The sequence below is a fragment of the Malurus melanocephalus genome, unplaced genomic scaffold (genome assembly GCF_030028575.1).
Source record: "Malurus melanocephalus ecotype Western Australia unplaced genomic scaffold, MMel_1.1 scaffold_13, whole genome shotgun sequence".
Lineage (NCBI taxonomy): Eukaryota > Metazoa > Chordata > Aves > Passeriformes > Maluridae > Malurus > Malurus melanocephalus.
Window position 1 is genome coordinate 568,963 of NW_026623245.1, and position 22,047 is coordinate 591,009.

The window sequence follows — 22,047 nt, forward strand, 5'->3', positions numbered from 1 at the left end:
TGATTTCATTAAAGTCTTGCTTAAGCTGAGCTGGAGAAAGGTGTGTTTACAGCAGGAGAGGTGGGTCCTTGCTTACATGGAGAAGGGTCTGGAAACAAGATGTTGCTTTTGTTTCTGTGCTCTTGCTGTCTGTGAAACTTGGAAATTACTAGAAAGAGAGTAATTTTAGGGTAGTTTTGATTCAGAGCTGTTACACTCTGAGGCTACCCCAAACTAGTAAAGGTTTTTAAGCTCCAGCTGAAAAAATTGCTCGTTTCCCTCAAAGCAGCACTGTGGGTTCTCTTGCGCTGCGCTCCCCTTGTATTCCAAAATAAACATGGCATTGTGTGGGTGGGGCTTGTTCAGGCATGGAAAAGCCCTTGAGATTCACAGGCTCATCAGTAGGAAAGTGCCACTTYCCCACCTTCAGTCCTGGTCATGCTTCAGGCTGGAAATTGGTTGGGAAAGAGGAGCTGAGGAGCATCAGTTGGAAACTGTGAGTGTGTCTGGTGGGGGTATAGGTTCATAGGCTGAGTTAGTTGTGTATAGGTATAATGCTGAATAAATAACCCTGCATGGGGGATCCATAAAGGATTATGGGCTGCATAGGCTTTGCCCAGCAGGCTCCCAGGAAGAGCGGAGCTGCCAGGGCTGGGAATTTATTTGGTGTTCCCTCTTCACCATGGCCTGGCACAGACAATGCAGCCAGAGTTAGGAGAGAGGTGCAGACTTATTTATTTTATTTTCCCGTCTTTCCCTTTCCAAGGGAGGCCAAGCTTCCATGTCCTCGTCCCTGGCAGCGTGGCAGGGTGTCCGTGTGCCGGCCATTATCCAGCTGCTGGAACCAGCTGTTGGAATTAGGTCCCACTTGAAGGCCATTGAAAGCCATCAAAGGTGTCAGTGAAACTGGAGCTTTTGATTGACGCTGGCCCCGAGTGCCGGGGCCGTCCCGRGTGCTATTGAGGAGCTGCTGCTTTTATCCTGTTTGCTGACCAGGTTATTTAGAAGGACAACAAGCGTTTAATTGCGGGCCCTGTTAAAGCAATGTTGGTCCTGCCTCGCCCTTTGTGCGGGGCTGGTTTGGGTGGCACGAACAATGGACGAGTGGGTGGTCTCCTGCACGCCAGTGCTGGGGCTCTGGCCAAGGTTTTCCCCAAAAAGGCTTAATTCAGTCTGATTCCATTAGCTGAGACATCATTAATGGATTTTTATTGGTGTCTTATCACTGGCCACATTAACTTTTAAATGCACCTTTACTATCTTTAGTGATAATGTATTTATGTTTTATATTAATGATTTCTTTATCTTTTGCATCCTAAATGTAACTATACTTACTTAAACGTACATAAAGCAGAACTATCTGCTTTATTCCATGTTTTGGCCATTRTTTTTGTTGCCTTTATGGAATAACTTAGCCCAGTCAGAGGAAAACWGGCCCATATTTTGACTTTTAAAGCTCTGTTGGTCATAAACATGTAACACAGTGGCGGATGTGTATTTGAGTGCTCACATTTTTTATGTGATGGAGTACTGGTGAGATGGATGTACTGGTGAGAAATATAAATATTATATGGAGTTGTTAGGGTGACAGACAAGCTTTTGCATCTTCCAGAATTGAAGAGGAGACACCTGCAAAGCATTTAATCACCGACCAACGCTCATTCTTGCAATTAAAATTCATAATTCTCTATTATTTAGCTTACKGGGTATAAAGCCAAAAAAGTTGCCYTCCGTCAGTTCACAGCAGGACTCTGTCCAAGTCAGCAGCAGGAACCCATGACTTGGAGCGTGTTTGTGGCACTTGCAGTCTGAGCTTTCCTGTTTGGCTTCCCAAAAGCAGCACTGGGGAACGCAGAGGAATGGAGCACAGCTCTTGAATTCGACTTGCTCTCTCTCTCCCTCTCTCTCTCTCTCTCTCTCTCTCTCTCTTATTTGGCCATTTTGTTTTGCCCTCCAGATCTTCGACCCCAGGAGTCCTGGCGAGGTCCCACGCCCTTGTTCCAGCAGACGCCACAAAGGTAAGGCAGGAGTGATGTGAAATGTGCCTGGGAGGGTGGACTGGGCTCTGCMAGCCTTCCCAATGTTTGTTTTTCCTGCTTTGTTTGGAATATTGCGGTTTAAAATTGTTGAAATGATGCTGTACAGCAGTTTTTTTGAGTTAATTAATGTCCATGATTTATTGATGTTTTAAGAGGCCACTACGTGGTGTTCATCCTTTAAAAGGCTCGAGTACTTTGTATTAAAAAAAAGGAGGGAAAAACACTTTCCATTAAAACTCGGGCTTCAAAATTAACTTTACTGTTGGTGCTTTGGTACCGTTCTTGGTTCTTTGGCCTTTATCTTATTGAAGCTTTTGARATACTATGAAATTGAACACAGAGAGCTTAAAACTGCATTAGATTTTGGACAGGCTAAACAAATTTCTTTTTAGGAGGGCTGTGGAGCTTAATGAGGCATAACTAATGGTGTTCCACTTTTATCATTCCTGTGCCGCAGCCGCAGCATTAGCACAGACCAGCCATTGATTCTTGCTACAAACCTCTTGAAGTCCTAATCAGCTTCTTTGGTACAAGTTTTTCAGGCCTGACAAGCCCATTGTAGGGCAGTGTCACTGTAGGTCAGTAGTTATTAGTTGCCACTGAAAACAGTTTCTTTAACTACTTAAGGCTGAACTGAATTAAATGCAGAAGGGACTCAGGGAAGGATTATGGAATCTGCAGCCCAATAAGTGCCATCGAATAGAAGGAATGTGACATGGTTTGATAATCAGGGATGTTTTACATGCGTCCCCTCATTGATGGCTTGTGTGTCCTTCAGTGGGGTGGGCTCAATAAACCCGGGCTACCTGTGGCAGCTATGAATAATAACATTTATTTATGTTTATGGAGGAGGGAGACAAGTTTCTGAGGCACAGCTTTTTTCCCTTGGGTTTATTTGCAAATGTTCACCATTGAAAATATGGGGCTTTTGGGGAATTTACTGAGCTCTCCACAGTCACTTTCCATGGCAACCATTTTGATCTCCACTGAACTAAGCCTGGCTCCCTTGTCCTGTGCCTCATCTGTGTGGAATATTGTAAGGCAAGATTCATTCATAATGCACACTTTAATATTACTCRGACCATGGGAGCCGCTACTCCCACCCCTTAATTAAATCCAATTTATATACTTTTATTTGTGAAGGACTGCTGCAGGTCTGTCACTTGTCATTGCTTTCTCTTTGTTACACCTTGGAGGGTTTATGAAAAGCTCTGCCAGCACCGAGGACACATAATTTTGCTGTCTTCTTGRAAGGTTTTGGATTTGGGAAGCGGATCAAACACGCTTAGAGCTGATGTTTAGTTGCTGTACAGAGGCAAGCARGGAGACTTAAGCAGAAGGTTAAACACTGACTTGGTACAGGAACAAAAGTCTGAACCTGTTTGAGGCATTTTGAGTTTCCCATTCATTCCCTAGGAGCTGTTGGTTCYCCAGACTGCTGTCTCCTCTTGTTGCTGCAGCTTCAGATGCTCCTGTGTAGGATTTCTTGCTTTTAAATCTAGTGATGCACCTTGATGTGCATCAGGGAAATGGATTTTTGGTGTCCTTGATGTTCGTGGGCATTGCAGAGATCCTTTCATGCTTTTGAGCCAGTCCAGAGTTTATAGAGGGAGATTTGCTACCTGGTTGATGGACATGTGTCATCTGGTTAGGCAAATCCTTTTGCTTAATTGTTCATAGGAGAGATTTCCAAAGTGGCTGAGGTGTGAATTCTCCTGAATGTGTTTGAGTTGATGTAACTGTGGGTAGTGCATGTGGGTAATTCTCCCACTACCCTGGGTGTTCCAAGTGGCACCAAGTTGGTTTTTTTGGTTTTTTCCAGGTTGTTTTTTTTTTGTTACAGTTTTGCTGTGTACAAATCCCCACCCTCAGATAACTGAAATCACCAATCAATGCTCCAACAAAGCAGTGATGTTAGTGTTGTTGTGCTTAATTTGTTAAATACCCCAACTTTTCACCAAACAGTTAAAAAAGATTAATCTCTGTGCCAAATAACTATTAATATTAAAAGAAATTTGTGTCAGACTTGCCCATTCCAGGCATGGAGCAAGTGCTGGCCTGTGACCCTCAGTCATATTTATCATCAGCGCTTGTTGTAGAGGCAGAATAGAATGATTGTTAATGAAAGTCCCAGAAGTGGGGCTGCATAGGTAATTGCCAGTAGTTTTCCTTAGGCTGAGCAGTGTATTTTTCCTGGAGAGTCTGCTGTTTTCTAGGAATCATGAGGGGAAAAAAGTTACTTCTCAAAATATTTAATCAAAAGGAGTAAATATGAACCAAAGAGGAATTTATTTCATGCCAAGGATGAACTTAGAATGTTGCTTTTGAGTGCTTAGTCCCCACAAATGTAATGTGCTCCTAGCTTTAACCAGAGCATTGCCCCTTCTGAGGAGGATTTGGGTGACATTGTGCATTTCTGGAGTGAAAAGCAAAGCATGCAACTCAGTGTCACCCCTTAGCCTTTGTGCAGGTCCATTCTGCACATCGTATTTATCAGATAGGATAGTGCTGTTCTCAATGGGAAACAAGTAAGTTACCTGTTTCTGGAGACACCAGGAGTTCCTTCTGCCTTCCTGAAATCCAGGCAGGCCCTGCCATGACCAGGTGGAGCATCTGCCCTTGCAGCCTGTGGTACAAAACCACAACACCTTCACATCCCAAATGCCTGGTTATATCCATTTAATTTCACATCTACCTGTCTGGATTCCAGCTTAGCCTCTGTTCCAGCTGGTGCAAGGCGAGTTTGAAGTCCTACCCCTTCCAGCACCTCTCCCTCCATTCTCAAAGCTCCGTTTGCCCGGTGTTGTGCAGCCGGCTGTGAGTCCTGGCCAGGACAGTCACACCTTCCTGGGCTGCCAGGATGTTTGCGAGTCTGGCTGCCTCTGGAGGGAGCCTCCAGGGCTGAAATCCAGCACATCTGGCCAGAGGCTCTTTGGAGAGGCACAGGGTGATGTGTAGAGCAGCAGGTACACCTGCAATGCAGGACTCCTGCTCTCTGCTCTCCCCATCCCAAAGCTGGGATGTGGTGCTGTGCTCTCTGCTCTCCCCATCCCAAAACTGGGATGCAGTGCTGTGCTCTCTGCTCTCCCCATCCCAAAGCTGGGATGCAGTGCTGTGCTCTCTGCTATCCCCATCTCCCTCCAGGCTGGCCCTGCTCTGCTCAGCCAAGTCCCTCTTCAGCAGGGGTCAGGAATGATTAACTGTCTCCACTCTCCAGTTTTTCCTTCACAACATCATATTGTCCTGCAGAGCCCACCTGCTCTGAATCCTTTAAGGAATTGTCYCTCACCCCTGCTCTGCTTTAACAACCAGATCATGCCTGTAGCATTTCCCTAAATATTTTTAATCAAACAATATTGGACAYGTTCTACCTGTTGCTTTCTAATTGTCACGTTGGATGGGGTACTTGAAGGAAATGAAAACATTTCTTGCCGTGGGTAATCCGGGCTGGCAAACYGGGCCATAATGGATGTCGGATCTGTGTTCCCATATAAACTGTACACCAAATGTCAGTCAGCCCGTGCCAATTAGTGCTTATGTTGCTAGGTCACCGTGGTCAATTGAAAACGGCATCAATAGAACTTGAAAAGGTTTCTTCCCGATCAGACCTCCTGACATATTGAGCAGAATAATGGATGGGAAAAAGCAGCCAAGGCCCCTACCCTAGATTCCCAATGCTCGCCGTAAGAATTCATTTGCAACCTGCAATTAACTGGGAAGAATGGACTCCCAGAAAGAGTCTGGGCCTTCAGAGAAGAAAGCCCCCGGCTCCCGTGTGGCACTTGTTTACCCCTGGGGCGCTGGGGAACCTTTGGGATCGCAAATCCTCTCCTGGAATAAAAGGTGCACGGAAGCCTTCCAGGATGTTGGAAAAATCTGCTGGGTGCAGCTGAATTTGCTGCTTGTGGCAGTGCAGCTTTCACGCTCTGATGAAGGAWGTGGCCAGCAAAGGTGGCCTTTAGGAGGATTTGGGAAGATATTCTCTCTAACACTTGGTTTCTCTCTAGCGCTTGGCCATCTGTGCTCAGCCCTGGGACAAATCCAGGTGTGGGTCTGTGCTGTGGGACTCCCTCCAGCAGCCAAGTTCACACTGCAGTGTGTTTTTCCTTGCACAGAACTGCTGGAGCTACTCCTCTCCTGGCCTGGAACCGCATGCTGCAATCCCAGAATCAGTTCCAGCCGGCTCAGTACCAGGGGCTGGGACCCATGGGATAYCCACAGAGACCCGAGGATCGCATGGACAGGGGAAGACAGGTAGGAAAACAGGGCCCCAGGTGGTACATTGTACTCTTCTCCCAAGAAAAGTTTCCTTTTTRTGTGGCTGTGGGGAGGGAGGGAGTGTGGCATTCCCAAGCTGGTTTTTGTGTCACTGTGTCACCACACACGGACAGGTGACTTTCCAGCCTTGTCCAGCCCGTGGACAAGACTGTACCACCAGTGTTCATTAGCACTTATCAAACATTGTCCTGAGTCCCATGCTTCCTGCAGCCTGAGGCAAGTATTCCAACCAGTCTTCCACAAGGAGATCTGCCTACTGTACCTTTTGGGTCCTCCCCAGTGTGTTTAAAATGCAGATTCTTACAAYTTCCCCGATTTCTCCCCTCAAGTGTTTATTGGCTTTCTGTGAGCTGATAAAACTACTTAATGCAAATGTTGGATTCTCGTGGCCGGAGGAATAAACATGTGGAAATAGCTCTGTGTTAAATGGAAACAGGCAAACGTGAGGGKAGAACCTCAGCCAACATTACAGGTGACTTGGGCAGCAGTTCATGAAAATGCCACAGAGGGAAGATGCTGCTTGAAAGAAGCAGGTGACTTTGGTTAGGGAATTTTTGGGGGTGTGTGATCCCAGTAAAATACGATCTGCATATGCTGTTGTACGAGAACTCTGGGTGTTTACACTGCTAAATACTCATTTAAAATAAATTTCAGATCTCTAGATTAAATGCTTAGCTCTGCTGCTGTTTGGGGAAGTCAAAACTGTGGGAAGGTTACTAAGCAGTACCAGGGAGGGGGAGGGTGACAGCCCTATTGCCCCGTCTTTTAAGGCACAAACTGATGGAAATGTGCCTTCTGCTAGGGCCTGATTCAGCCCAGGACAAATCACTTTTTAGTCATTCCTAGGTTTAATTTTATTCCTCCCAGCCTGCCCACCTCCCTARTACCAGATGTGTGTTACATGGCACWGCACCAGTACCAATCTGTCAGCACTGGTTTTGACTGGAAACAGAACTCTACAATGTGGGTTATCACAGGGAAATAGCGGGGCTTGAACCTTGGCCCCAGTCCTTGGTGGTGCTTTAAAATGTGTTTTAAATTTGAACGAGGTGCATTGATAGGATCAGATTTCAGAAATCTTGTATTTTGTGCTACACAGGTTTACTCAAAACCCCAGAGTCAGAGGAATAAATGCCTGATTGCACTAATCCATGTGCTCCTGGGGAAAAATCAGTGGAGGATCTTTGTCCCRTGGAGTCTGGGCAGGGTTTAATTAGTCTGGGAAATGGATACTTGAAAAAGTCTGTCTGCCATGGCACACCCTTCTCTGCCTTCATCCCGGGCACGATAAGCTTGCTAAAGAAATCTGTGCTTATAGCAGTTCATTCCCAGCCTTAAATTTTGGAAGATCCAGCAGCTGGAATCGTGAGGGGAGCAGGAATAGTCACTCCAGCAGAGTTTGCAGTGGGGGCCCAGGGAGGGTGTCCCTCTTAGTTTCTGCTTTGAATGCTGCCTGGRAGCCTTGTGGACATCCACAGCTTGAGTCATGGTGTTTTCTTGTCCAAAATAGAATTCCCCTGACACTTGCATGGACCCATCTGCCGGTGCAGGAAACATTAAAACCCCGTAGTAAAACCCTTTTATTTTTATTCACATACAGAATGGGTCCATGATTAAGGACAAATCTTTCATCTCCAGTAAATTTGCTTCCTTAAAAAATTCCYTTTGCAGTTGTGCTGCAAATGTTTATCTCCCTTTTAATTTTACATTTTTGCATTGTCTTTTTCTGCTGTTGTTACTTTTAAATGAACTTTCAGATGTCATTATTTCCTCCAGGCTGGAGTGAAATGAGAAGGTACCTGAAAGGGTTTAGGGTGCCAACCTAATCATTGAATCCGGCCTTGCTGCCTGAAAATTTCAAAGCTTTAAAGCCTTGAAAAGGGATTCAAGTGGAAGTGGTGACACGTAGCAGCATAAATAATTATCTTTGGGCCCTTTCACCTCTGAATTCTTTTTTTACAGAGTACAGAACATGCTCTGAAGAGGTTAATAAACACGCTGCCGCGGAGTCCTTACAAAATTAATGCAGCTGCCATAGATCTGGGGGGCTCCCTGGGAGTGGGGCTTTACTGCCTTGCAGCGCTCCCAGAGAACCAAAGAATAAACTTGATGGGGTGGTGCAGGTGTTGGGCATTTTTATTCCAGCCTGGAGCAGCACACAACGGAGCGTCCGGATCCGTGGCTGGTGCGGCTCTCCCAGACCTYCGCTTTGTCCTTCCTTGCTGCTGGTTTTCAATGAATTTTTAAGCGATGTAGCCAACTTATTTCCTTTTTTTAATTGATATCAATCAAACCTGGAAACAAACCTTCCCTGCAGGAGCCACCCCAGCAGGTTTGCTCACCAGCTCTGCTGTTTCTGTGGTTATCTCGGCCACCATAGCCTGGGATAGAGGTGGATTTCTCTTTTAAAGAAAGGAAAGGAAGCCCCTTTTTTCCTTTTCACCAAAAAAAAAACCTGAGTAAAGAGCAAAGAAAGCCTGTAGCTGGTGTTGGTGCATCACATTTAATTAACTTGCTGGTCTCTGCAGTATACTGGGTTTGGAAATAATTTTMAATATTTCAGGAGGGCTCTGTGAAATTTTCCAATGGATTTTTTCACTGGATACTTGTCGTACCAAATGCCTGAATTTAAGTACAAATACGCATCTAATTTGGAGTAATTTCCAAGAGGGGATATGGATCTTTTTGTCCTCTTATTAAAGCGAATGAGTGCTGGAAAACACCGCTTCTGCAACAAATACAGCTTCAGCTTTTCCTTCAAATACTTCTGTGCAAAAATACAAGTATCAATGTCTATCTCTGCCTCCAACATTTGTCCCTTTGCTGCAGACAGAGCACAGCAGAGGTGTCCCAGGTGGGAAGTCCCTTGCCCACGGCACTGGCTGGGGGTGGATTTGTTTGTGATTCCGAAGCTGGTGCTGCGCAGCTCCGCTCTGCTCTGGGGGTGTCCAGCCCTAGCCGGTGTTTTCGGKAGACTCCGTAGATGGATGAGGGATGTTCAGCCTGTTCCTGTGGCGCCTCAAGCTCGCCCCACTTGTTTACTTGTGCTGCTAATCCCAAAAATAAATGCTTGCTTTTGTTTGTTTGTTTGCAGGCGTACGGCCCCGGGAGGCCCTACCCGCTCCCACCTCCCGCAGGAAGGTACAGCTGGAATTAGCTCCTGCCTCCTATTTTTTTTTAAATATGGAAAATGTCCGGATTTTTTGTTTTTGTTGTTTTTATTATTTGTTGGGCGGGGGRAAAAAAAGAATAAGTTGTTAAGCACCATCTCTGTAGTTTTTAAACCAATGCCTGTTTTAAATGTGCACATTTCTTACGGACCTGAGGATGATGATGATTTTTTGGGAGGGACTGGGAAAGAGCGGATTGCTGTCCGATGAGGTGGGAGTGCTGTGCTGTCCTCCTTACGTATCCAAGCTGTGCCGAGCGCTGCCTGCCACTCTGAACTCCAAACATCCTCTACTCTACACACAAGAGCCTGAAAACAGACACGGAGTTGGAAAGAATGCCCAGAAATGGGATTTTATGAACTCCYGGGGCAGACCCAGCAGGCAGCCGGCGGCGCTGAAAGGCACGGCCCTGGCTGCTCCTTGTCAGATGCTTCCTTCAGTTCTTCACAAGAGAAGGGATTTTTCGGACTTTGAAGTAAAACATTTCAACTTTTACAACTGTATGGCTGTTTCTGATGTGAGTTTTGTCATGGCATAACTAGGCAAGGGGACGTGGATCTGTCTGTTTGATACCTAATTTAAAATAGCGGCAAAGGGCAGAGATTCCATTCGTTTTTAGCACTCTTTCTAGGGCTTTTCTGTGTCAGTGTACCAAATCAGTAAATATTTTTATTTGATTTATAAAGTGGCTTTTGAAATTCTGAGCGGTGGTGTGTGGTTAATTTCCAAGCTCCTCCAGAGCCTGTTTGTATCTTTTTCACTTGTGTGCACACATTTCTGTTGATTTATTCAAAAATAATTCCACCCAGCCTCTACCCCAGTGTTTAAAATCTTCATTTAATTAAAAAAAAAAAGTTAAAAATAAAAAAAGAGGAAGAGGAGAGCATCCAGTTGAGCTTCCCCTTTGAACTTTTCCATTAACTCCAGGTATTGTGTAAATCAGTAAATTTCCCTGCCCTGCTCAGTGCAGGACACTGTGCTCCCTTCCTTCCAAACATCCAGGTGTTAATCACCAGCAACGAGGGAGAAGCCCAGACAGCCCCGTGTAACCTTGGGAGGAAGAAATCATCAACCTGGATTCATTATTTTCAAGTGATTGAGGGTGGAGCAGAATCTTTATTGTGATGCAGCGTTCCCGGGGCTGGGAGCCGCCAAGCCCTCCCCACGGCCTTCTCCCTCAGCCGGGAAAAGATTGGGAGCTCAAAAAGGGCCATTTTGCTTTTCCAGCAGGATAAAACTAGCAGTGAGGGTGAGTTTTCATGGGAATGGGCAGGAGGAAGGAGTGGGGTGGGTCGGCTCCATACCAACGGCAAATGGACCTCGGGTGCTGGTGGCTTTGTCCTTGGCTCTCATTTTTTGGGGGATGAAAACAGGTCTGGATAAACATTTTGGGGGCTGCTATCAGACAGGCTCATGTCTGCAGGTTCCCTTTTGCCCAGCTCCTCATCCCCTTGCAGTCTGATCCCAAGTGGAGCCAGCCTGGACCTTGGGAGCTGCGCTGCCCACCGAGACCCTTGGAGTGATGCTTGGAGCAGCGTGCTGGCCGAGGGGCTTCGGCTCCATGGGATGGAGGGCTGATGGGGATGGAGGACCTGACCGGGGAGTATCACCCCTCCTGGGGCTCTGCTTCTGCCCCCACAGCTACTGGTGGCTCTGGGGGTCACCCTGGGACAGCATCCCTGTGCAGCTCCTGTTGCTGCTCTACCTATATTTTTTTTTCCAAGCTGGAACTAAGCCTGCCATATCCCCTTGGATTTAACAGAATTTGATGGGGAAAACTCACCAGGCTGGGGCCAGTCCCACCCCAGACACTGTGAGCTAGTCCGTGTGGGAGCCAGAGAGGAGAAATTCTCCCTCACGGAAAGGGGAGGGAGCCGTGGGGGTCCCCATGTGGCATCTGCCGCCAGGGAAAGGGGGTCTCTGCCTTTTGCCACCCAGAAGAGCTATGGGGACCCCCTTCCACTCCAGGCCCCTGCACGGGCCTTGRGAAAAGGTCTGGGAGGGGGTGCGTGCTCTCGCAGAGGCCAAAATCCCGATTTTCCACCTCAGGATCGTTCCTTTATGGCACAGCCGGGAGTGGTGGAGCGGGCCCCCGGCGCCGGGGAGCCCCGGCGGGGCTGAGGTTCAGCAGGTGCCCCAAGGATGAGGGAGCCTGGCAGAGGCGGGGGGGCTGTGGAATTAAATCCTTGGTAGTCATGAGGGTGGCAGAAAAAAGGGGATTTTGAGGCTGTCCCTCCGCTGGTACTCCGAGAACGAAGCAGCCAACTTGTGAGAACAAGGCTTCCTTTTATTGTTTAAAATAAAATTAAAATTTTTTAAAAAAAAGAAAAACAAAAGAAAGAAAAATAAAAGAAAGAAAAATTGCCGGAAAGTCCCGACGAGTGTTTCCCGATGTGCGGTATTTCCTCGGGAAGCGGCGCGGGGATAAACTCCGCTCCGGCGTGGCGCATCCTCTGGCCCCGGCTGCTGCGGGGCCCGATCCCAGCGGGAAGCGGGGTCCAGCCCCGGGAATCCCCGGGCTCTCGTCACCTCCGCAGGTCTCGGAGCTCGTCGGGAGCTGAGCGAAGGGCCGGGGGCTGTGGCGGTTCCGCGGGACGCGCGCCCCGTCCACGCGCGGACATTCATTAACTGGGCGATATTTAATTACAACAACGAGAAAAAAAGGGTTTTCCCCCTAAATCTGAGCACCGGCGCTCCAGAGCTCTTCTGACACGGCTSCCGCCTCGAGCTGCGATTCAATTTACCTCCGATGGGGATAAGAACGGAATCGCACTTCGGGGCACCCCCCTGAAATTAATTCTGCCGAGATAAGTTGCGCTTCAGAAGGTTTATTGTGGCGCTCCGCGGCGCTGTCGCGGTACACGCCGGGGCTCCCGGGCTCCGCTGCCGCCGGAGACCGCGGTCGGGCCGGGAGCTGAASCCCGCGCTGCCCCGGCTGCCCCCGCCCCGTCGGGAGGAGCCCTCGGACGGGATGCGGCGGCTCGAAGGCGGACGGGACACGGAGCCGCGAACACGCGTGCATACAAACGCACACACCCCACGCACACCCACCCGCACTCACACACAAGCACTCGCGGCTGCTGTCGGGGCTGTTTGTCCGAAAACCGGAGAGACTTAAAAAAACTCGAAGGGAGGCCAGGAGGGGACCGGGGGTAGGGCGGCCGTCGGCGATTCCCGCGGGCACCGGCCACGCCGGGGCGGCGGCCGTCGGGGCCGGGAGCGTCCGGTGCCGGAGGAGCGGGGCTGTCGGGGGGGAACACACGGGACGCACCGATTACCACGTCCTGCCGTAGAGCAGGTTGGGGCTGACCATGCCACCGTTGTAGTCGGCGCCGGCCGAGTCCAGGGGGCCGTGCAACGCCGGCGGGCTGGGCGACAGCTCCTCCAGGTCAGCCGCCTGCCCCAGCGAGCCGGGGTGCGGGTGCGCGGCGGGGGCGGCCGGCGCGGCGGCCGGGGGAGCGGGGGTGGCTTGCCCGGGGGCCGGGGTGCCGCTGCCCGGCGGCGGGCAGGGTTTGCCGTCCTTCACCAGCACCGGCACGGCCACCCGACGCGGCGAGGGCTGCTGGCAGATGCTGCCGCCGCCGCCGCCGCCGCCGTCGGGGTGCAACTGCTGGGCGGCCGCCTTGTCCTTGGCCTGGCGCTTCATCTTGTAGCGGTGGTTCTGGAACCAGATCTTCACCTGCGTGGGGGTGAGGTGGATCAGGCTGGCCAGGTGCTCCCGCTCCGGCGCCGACAGGTACTTCTGCTGCTTGAAGCGCCGCTCCAGCTCGTAGACCTGCGCCTGGGAGAAGAGCACCCTCCTCTTCCTCCGCGGGGCCGCGTGCAGCGGCACGATGGCCTTGGCGCCCTCGGCGATGCCGCTCAGGCCGCCCATGCCGGCCACGTTCATCCCCGCCGACGGGCCCATGAACCTGGAGACTGAGCGGCACAGGCGGCTCAGCGCCGGCGGCCGCCCCGTCGGGGCCGCGGTTCCCCCCGCCCGGCCGCCCCCCTCCACCGCGCACCCCGCGCCCGCACTTACTGCTGGAGTAGCGGGGGTCGCCGCCGGGCCCGTACCAGCCGCCGCTCGCCGCCGCGCCGCCCCGCATCCCCTCGGGGTAGGCGGGCAGCTCGCCCACGTTGCCCAGCCCGCCGTTGCAGTAGCCCCCGACGGCGCCGTGCGGGAACTGCGAGACGCCGTGGGGCATGTGGTAGGCGGCCGCGCCCGCGGGGACGTGCTGCGGGACGGCGGCGGCGGCGGGGGGCACGGGCGCCTGGCGGTAGGGCCCGAGGGGCGCGCCCAGCCCGCCCGCCCCGTCCATGCCGCCGAACTTCTTGTAGCTCTCCTCCATCGGGCTGAGGATGTCGGTGACCGAGAAGGGCGTCGTGTGCTTGGGGCTCAGCGACATGGCGTGGCGGGGCGGGACTCGACGGGGGGGGGGCCGGGCCGGGCGCTGCCGCCGGCACCGGCGAGCCGTCCGCGGCGGCGGCCACCAGCCCCGGGCGCCGGTAGCTCGCCGGTTCTTTTAGCCCGGCGCCGGGTTTACGCCAGACGCGGGGGGGCGGAGCGGCGGCGGGCGGCCCCGGCCCCTCCCCGCCTCCCGCCGCCCCCCGGCCCCGGCCCCCTCCTCCCGGCCATTGTCCTGCGCCCGCCCGACGGCTCTTAAGCCCGGCCACCCCGGGGCAGCGCCGGAACGGCTCCGAGAGGCCCTGGCCCCGCCGCCCTCGCCCGTAAGTACCTGCCCGTTTCCCCGATCCCCTCCCCACGCTGCGCGGCGAGCCCCGGGCAAAGCGTCCCGGGGCGGCGCGGCGGCCCCGGCCCCGACGGCAGGAGCCGGGTAACCTTCTCCCCTCTCCCGGTCCCGGTCCCTCGGAGTCGCTGCAGCGGGGTACGGGACCGGCGGGGACCCAAGCGACACTGGGGCCCCTTTAGGGYTGATGCTTCGTTTGCGGTTGTGTTTTGGGGTTTTTTTCGCTCGTTGTTCGTTTGTTCGTTGGTTTGGTCACAACGAAAGCCGCTCCCTGGGCAGCCCGAGCACACGGGCGGGGACCGGGCCGACTGCGGGACGCGCTCCCCCCGCCCCGGGAAGCGGCTGCGGGGCTCCCGCCCAGGTACCCCGCGCCCGTCGGGGGCAGTGGCTGCGGGGCTCCGGCCCGTCCGTGGTAACGCTCCCGGGGCGGGGGGAGCTGAGCAGGATCTCTGCCGGGCTGAGAGGACGGGACGGGACGCAGCCAGACCCTGCGGCCAAACTTTCCCCAGCTCCCCCAGACCGGGCACCGCCGCGACGGGGCGGGCGGAGCCCTGCGTGTCTGTGGCGGGGAGATGCGCTGGGTGCGCATCCGGCCGCGCTCGGGCAGTGCCGGGGGTCACCCCGGGGCTGTGCCTTCCCCACGAATTGATCAAACCCGATGCGTGCAATGAGAAGCACCCGCGCCTCCCTTCCGGGCTGGCACCCCCTTCGGGGCTGCCCCCGATGTTTGCTGCCTGGCCACCCCCCAAAACCACTCTGCGAGTGGCTGAGGTCAGGGGTGYCCCGCGCTCTCCAGACTGGAGCTTTCTCTTCTCAAATTCCTTCTTTTTCCCGATCTCTTTGGATTTCTTTGGAGGAAAAGTGCCTGCAGTTCTGTGGTGATCGTTAAAAATTAAAGATGGGAGAGAGGACTGCTTTTTAAAGTTTGTGCTCCCCGCTGGAAGTCGGACACCCAGGTCAGGAGTTAAATGGGTCCCGAATCTCCATGCATCGCCACCCAAATSCCCCCTTCCTGCCAGTTGCATTCAGCTGCAATCTTCCCAACATTCGGGCAGAATTTCTGTCAGCTCCACAGTTTTTCCCTGCACCTCTTGCCCCCTCCCCTGCTTAAAAAAAAAAAAAAAAAAGAAACAAAAAAAAGAGCCTCTATCACTGTGGGAGCAGCAGAGGGGCTTCTGACATCCCTGCCCACGGGTGGGCACCCCCTGGCCCTCAGGGCACCTGGGGAGGGACACAGCTCTGTCCCTGGAATTGGGACCCCAGCACAGCCCCCAGTGCCCTCCAGTGTCACCACTGGTGAGCTGCTGAGCGGTGTCTGAGCCCAGCTTGTCCTTCACCAGTCTTCCTCCGAAGGCTGATAGTTACATTTTATTTTGGTTTGTTTTGTCATCTGGAGTTTCCCATCCCTTCTGGGCAGGTCCCCTCCTTTCTGGGAATCACACAGCAGGAAGGAGCTGCTGAAATCTCCATTCTCCCYGGACATGGAGGTGGCCTCGTGCTGTTGGGGCAGGTCGGGGCTCTCCAGAGGGGGATCAGGCTGGATGGAACCTCCCGGCCTGGCAGGAGGAGGCGGGGACCCCGCCCAGCCCTGCAGCGAGAGAACCCTGGCATCAACCTGCAGCTTGGCAAAGCAGGAACCCTGCCCTGGGAAGGGATGGATGGATGGATGATGGATGGATGGATGGATGGATGGATGGATGGATGGATGGATGGATGGATGGATGGATGGATGGATGGATGGATGGATGGATGGATGGATGGATGGACGGACAAGCAGAGAATGGTGCCCCTGCTCCCCTCTGGGAAGGGAGAGTCTGCTTCTGGAGGGATGATTCCCTGCAAGCCACTGGGGCAGTTTGGGATCTCACCACAGCCCCAGTGCTACTTTGGTGACAAAACAGGCAGAAATAAGGCAAAGGGCTGAGTGGGACTGGCTCTGTTTGCGTCAGACTAGCCCTATCACCCGGAATTTGGAGACGTGGCACAGGCAAAGTTTCGTAGGGATTCAGGTGACAGGTGTAGCACCAGCACCTGCAGCCTCTGCTTCCACACCAGGGCCTTGAGCTGGAAACGTTGGACACAAGGAGTGAAACACAGCGAGTGTGCTCTGGCACAGCAGCCCGGGAAGGGACAGCCAGGGGGAAAAGGACCCTGAACTCCACGGCTGCCCCCAACTCCTGCTGGCGGAGCTGGGATGAGGAGCAGGGTGGAGCTGGGCTGGGACAGGTTCTTGAGGGCTGGAGCGGGTCCCTGGGGCACAGCAGGGGCTGAGCCAGGTCCCTGCCTGCTGGGACAGCCCGTGTCCTTATCCTGGGAGCAGAGGCATCCCTGCATCCCCTTACAGATCCCAAAGGGAAGCACAGCCCGGAGGGAGCTGGTAGAAAGGCAGCCAATGAAACCYCCCATGGCCATTTTGCACTTAAAACACCCTGGATTTTTTCCCACATCAGTAAAATGATGTTTTGGATTAAAAGTGTAGCAGTGCAATGAAGGTTTTTGCCTTTCCCAGACTTCTCTGGGATAGAGACTTTTGGCAGGGTCAAGACCAAACACTAAAATGAAGGACCTAGGCAGTTTTTCCTTTTGCTTCTTGGTTCTGGCAGAAACCCAGTGTGCTCCTTTGTTCTGATTCAACTTCAGGGACTGGATTTTGTGAGSGAAAGAGGTTTCATTTCGCTCGTGGGTGTAACGAAAATCATACTGATGTAGCAAATATCTCACAAAAAAAAACCCAAAAATAAAGCAAAATAAAACAAAACAAAACATAAAACCAGTGCTATTTGAAACTCTCCTCGCTTACAGAATGTCTGCTTTTCTGACCTAATCCTCCATCACCTGGAGGGGCCACACAAAATTGGACTGCATCCTTCCCTATCCTGGGAAGATCAAACTGTAGATTCCAAGTGAAAAGAAAAAAAAATTTAAAAAATCACGTAGAAAATGTAGGAGATGTGACAGCACGGACTCAAGAAGCCAAACTCTTGGGTTTTAATTTTTGGGAATGATTTTCCTCGCTCCCTGATTACCCCCATTCCGCAGAAGGTCGCCCTGATCCCGGGCTGTGCAGATGTTATTTCCAGGAGTGCAGATGTTATTTCCGAGCCCGGCTTGTCTCCCTGATAATAATGACACATTTGGGGCTCATTTCCACACGTAAGTTGTCCTTTGCTGWGTGAGCCCGTGCCTGTCACAGCGGAGGTGTTGACCTCGGTGAGGCACAATTGACACGGAGATGGAGGCTGATTTTTGGGGGGCGTTTTTCAATAATCCAGTATAAATGCTAATTTATTTCTCGCCCCAAAAGCGATGGTTTCCTCTAAATAATCGGCGACAGCCGCTCTTTGCGCAGTGACAGCGCTGCGGTGGCAGTTTGCCTCGATTCAGCTCTCACCAATAATTTGCAGAGATTAAAAGGGTCTCGGAAACGGAGGCTTAAGGAATTGCTTTCTGAAGACGTCGCGAGATTGGAAAAGGAACCCGGGGGTTCCAGCGCACTCTAAAACCATTTCCACGCAAAGCCCGGAATTAGGAGTTTGAAGTGGCGCTAAATGGGCTGTTCACAGGCGAGGCAAGAAATTAACCCGGCGCAGGGACACCGCCGCTCCTGCGGCCGCCGCCTCTCCCTCGCCACGGGAAATCAAACCCTTCAGGAGGAACCGCGGGCCGGGGMTTGGCTCCGGGGGTCAGTGCCGGCGGCAGGAATGCCGGGCAGGAATGCCAGCAGGAATGCCCGGCGGTGGCAGGGCCGCACCAGGAGACCTTGTGGCAAGTTTGGGGGGTGGCTTACCCCGCGGTCAGGTTTTGGGGGTTGTTACTCTCCCTGTGCACCCTTAAGGTTCCCTGCCCTTCTTCACCTGGTGATAACTGCCGCGGCGTTATGTCTATCCTTGTCCTGCAGGTTTTCTTTACGCTATTTTTTTGGGATAAAACCCCTGCATTGGTCTCACGCACCCTTCCCTGGAATTCCTGCTTGCGATGGATGTTCCTTTGGGGCTCTTTCCCGGCACTCGCAGCAGGTAGGATGCTGCTTTGGGCTGAAATCCCCCCCAAATCCCGGATTCTCCATCCCATTCCCTTGCAGGTTCCTGTGGCTGGCTGTGCCTGTCCCCTGCCCCCTGGCAGCCAGGGGCAGTGCCTGTCACCTCACCTGGCTGTGCATCCCTCCAAACCCAGGTGTGGGTGTGGGTGACAGAGGAAGGACGAGCCAGCTTTCCTCCTGCCTGTGGGAGGGGATGTTTCCATCCACCACAATCCCAGGCTTGTGTCCTCAGATCCAGCTGGGAAAAGTTTCTGGGAACAGAAAGATGTGTGAATGGGAGCAGAGCTGGCTCCGGTGTGGGCAGCAGGAAAGYGAAATATCCCAGAGCTGCTTTTAAGGTTTTCTTAATTATTGAGGAGGCAAAAAATATTCCAGGGCTGTGTGATATTCCTGTGGCATCTCCTCCAGCTCTCCCTCAGAKAGCAGGTTGTAAATATTTATCTGGCACAGCAGCACTCCGTGCCCGGATCCCTGATCCCTGATCCCTGCCCCGTTCCTGCCTGGCAGAAGCGTGTGCCACCGGCTCTTTTGTGCTGGGCCTGCTGCCCCAGCTCCCTTTGTTGGGATGGTGTTTTCCATTCCATATTGTTTTCCTGGTTTAATTAGTGGGAATAACAAGGCTGGCTTTTGCTGTTGCTGCAGTGTGTGTGAGGGAACGCCGGAAAAATCCGGGCTCTCGAGTTATTCCCAGGTTCTGTTGCTGGTTACAATTCCCTCCTGGTGTGTGCTGCTTGTAACTGGTCCTTTGGAATGGACATGGGACACGGATGTTTTTCCATGGCTTGTACCTGGYCTGGGCTACKCTTGGCAYGGGCAGATGGATYGCCATGGAAAATCCTGACTGGTTTRGGATKAAAGTGACATAAAGGACCATCTTGTTTCGGTGGGCAGGGATGCCAGCACCAGATTTGGGTGCCAGGGCCCCATCCAACCTGGTCTGGAGTGCTTCCAGGGTTTTCCAATGTTTCCATGCTCCCTGGCAATGGATTCAGTGCATGTGTGGGACACTGTGCTGCTGCTGCGGACTTGGGGTGAGTTTTGGCCCTGCCTCTGCCACCCAGGAGAGATCCCTGTGCTGGCAGGGAGGATGGAAGGGCCAGAGGCTGCCTGTGCCCAGTCAGGAAGTTCATTTCCTGACAGAGCTGGAGTCACACAAACCCTCAGACAAAGCACATGGGTTTTCCTGGGAAAAGGGAAAATAAAATGATGAAAAACCTCAATTTGGGTTAGATTTAGACACAGTGTGATGAATTTGTGAAGTAGAGATACTTCCTGAAGGATATTCTTCATGACTTTTTAAGTCAGAGCAATATTCCGTGTACAGTTAGAAGTAAGTGTGGTGAGTCGGGGCCCTGGAACACCAAAGTGAAGGAAAATCCCCTCTTTTGGAGGAAAAATCCATCCCTCTTTTCTGTACAACCCTGTTGGAGCAGGATCATGTCTGATGGGTGCAGAATGTGAGAAGGGAATAGGGAATGTGTCATTTCCCAGGGARGATGGTCCAGGGAGCTTCGCTCATSGRTGGTGTGCAGCTGWGRRGWTCAACCTGGATTTAGGGATGTTTATCCCCCTGCCATTGGCAGCTGAGGAGCAGCTTCAGGGCTTGCTGCTGTCCCTGGAGCAGGAGCCAGAGCCCAGACACAGCATTTTCCCACTGGGATAAACCCGTGGGAGCTGTGGTGTGACAGCCAGTCCTGCCATGGGATCACCTCAAAACAGGACCCAGCCAGTCCTGCCATGGGATCACCTCAAAACAGGACCCAGCCAGTCCTGCCATGGGATCACCTCAAAACACGACCTGGCCAAGGCTCCCTGAGCTTCAGCCCCTTGTGCTGCTGGACTTCTCCAGCACTCCCAGAGCATCCATGGTCGGGTATCGACTCCTCCTGGCACTCTTGGATACTGCCAACAGCTCCAGGTGCTGGAGTAGCCCACTCAGGTCGGAGAAATTCCACACAAACATCCTTTAAATCTGATTGAGGGACCCAGGGAGGCTGTGGTGTGGATCTCAGGATATGTGGGGCAGCCTTGTATGGAGGTGATCCAGATCCTGGATGGTGAATGCCCAGAGCTGGGAATAACAGATCAGGATGAGACTGAGTCAGAAAGAGTCAGTCAAACCGGATTTATGGAGGATGTGACCCCAAAGGAGACAAGTTCTGCTCTCAGATGAGCACAGGTGGGGGGAGGCATCTCCCAGGCTCCCGCCACGGAAATCCCTGTTGCTGTAGCCACCTCCTCCTGGATCTAAAGCCGTTCCACAGGGAAATTTCCTCCAGGCTGTGGGAAGCTGGGACAGGATGAGTGTCCTGCTGATGCCTTCCCAGGTGTGGCAATAGGCTGCTCTATTGTGAGGAGCAGCATTCCCAGGTGGAACTCTGCAGTGCACGGTCCCTCATGACTGATGGACATAACCAAGCAGCTGTTTTGGGGCTGYCACCTGGAGAAGTCAACATTTGGGGGGAAAGAATCTCTGGGAACATCCCATTGAAGTGCTGGGATACTCCATGCCTGGAAAAACAGCGGAGAAGTTTCTCACTTGAACAAAGCCCTCAGGCAGATGCTGGAGAGGTGCTGGCCTCTCCCAGATGGTGTTAATGAAAGACTTGGTTTGGGTAAAAAAAGARGAAACTAAAGTTAAGGACCTTCTCCCGTGCGCCGTGTGTTTTCTCCTCGTCAAGGCCATCCTTTTTCCCACAGCCCCGGTTCCTGCTCCAGCTCATTGTTCCCTCCCCGTGCTGCYGTGCCGGCTCTGACCCGCTGGTGTCACAGCTCCCCCGGCGCTGTTTGTCACCATGGAGTTGGCTCTGCAAGGCACGAGTGGCATTTCAATAACCCAAATGGGGCTCAGGCGGTGGTGCTGCCTTCCCTGCCTGGCAAAGCCTGGCCCTGGCACTGRGGTGATCCCAAATGGATGCAGGGCTGAGGGGTTTCATCCTACTTTTTGCTCTTCCCTCCTGAACATTTCCCATGGGGAAGGGAGCAGAGCTGAGGGAGCCAAGGGTGGACAGAGACACGGGTGCCTGTAAGTTCTCCCTCCTGTTTTCCAACAGGAATCTGCCCTGTTCTGGAGCCCTTGGGCTGTTCAGGGAGAGAATCATGCCTGACCTCTGGGATTATTTGTTTTTGGGGCTGCTCCATTGTGCWGTGTAGGAATAGGGCTTGACGTGGGCATCAAGGCAGAGTTTGAGGTGTCCCATGGGGATCTGTCCCATGCTGGGCTCCAGATATGGGGGATACAATTTCCAGTGCCCACCAGCACTGGGACCATCTCCTCAGGGGTCAAGGGTAGGGCTGAGGGTCTTCTCAGGGAGTCCTTGGGATTYTGCTCTTGCCAGGAGCCAGCCCTGATGACTTTAATTGGTTTGTTTTTAATTTGTGTGGCAGGTCTGGTGCTAGGGATGCTCGGTCTAACCCCTACTCTGTCTGCCTTGTTCCATGGAGAAGCTTGGAATTCCATGCTGCTGAGCCCCTTTTCCATCCCTGGGAAGGAACTGTTGCCCATGGGAGGCGAGTGACACCTTCAGGTCTGTGTGACAGCTTTGGGTCTCTGTGCCAAACACATCCCTGTCCCCATGGCCAGGTGGGCTGGGAGGGGGCTGGGASCTGCSTGGTGGCCACCAGCAGGGTCACRCTCACTGAAAAATRGGGGAATGGAAGRTCCTGATGGATGGKGGAGAGGGGGYGTGGATGTCTCTGGAAAACAGCAGGGCCAGGAGCAGAGCCTGTGGTGGGACAGGGACAATTCCTGCCTGGTGTGGGCAGTCCCWGCTCAGCTCCACAGGGGGACACAGCAGATTATTCCTCATTTC

General features: G+C 52.8%; 2 protein-coding genes across 2 annotated transcripts in view; one reads left to right on the forward strand and one right to left on the reverse strand.

Moving 5' to 3' along the window:
- The window catches only part of XRN2 (5'-3' exoribonuclease 2), a 35,102-nt gene extending 24,935 nt beyond the window's left edge, over positions 1-10,167 (forward strand). Inside the window, exons 28-30 of the mRNA XM_057381740.1 lie at positions 1,937-1,997; positions 6,134-6,272; positions 9,391-10,167. Coding sequence (XP_057237723.1) covers positions 1,937-1,997; positions 6,134-6,272; positions 9,391-9,453 — 263 coding nt within the window. The 3' untranslated portion in view covers positions 9,454-10,167. The remainder of the gene's footprint in view (positions 1-1,936; positions 1,998-6,133; positions 6,273-9,390) is intronic.
- A 2,573-nt stretch (positions 10,168-12,740) lies between these two features.
- On the reverse strand, positions 12,741-13,854 carry NKX2-4 (NK2 homeobox 4). Its single transcript, XM_057381448.1, has 3 exons — positions 13,488-13,854; positions 12,906-13,384; positions 12,741-12,863 (listed from the first exon to the last, which is right to left on the reverse strand). Exons 1-3 carry the CDS (start codon positions 13,852-13,854, stop codon positions 12,741-12,743), a joined length of 969 nt encoding a protein of 322 aa, XP_057237431.1.
- Between the last annotated feature and the right edge of the window lie 8,193 nt (positions 13,855-22,047).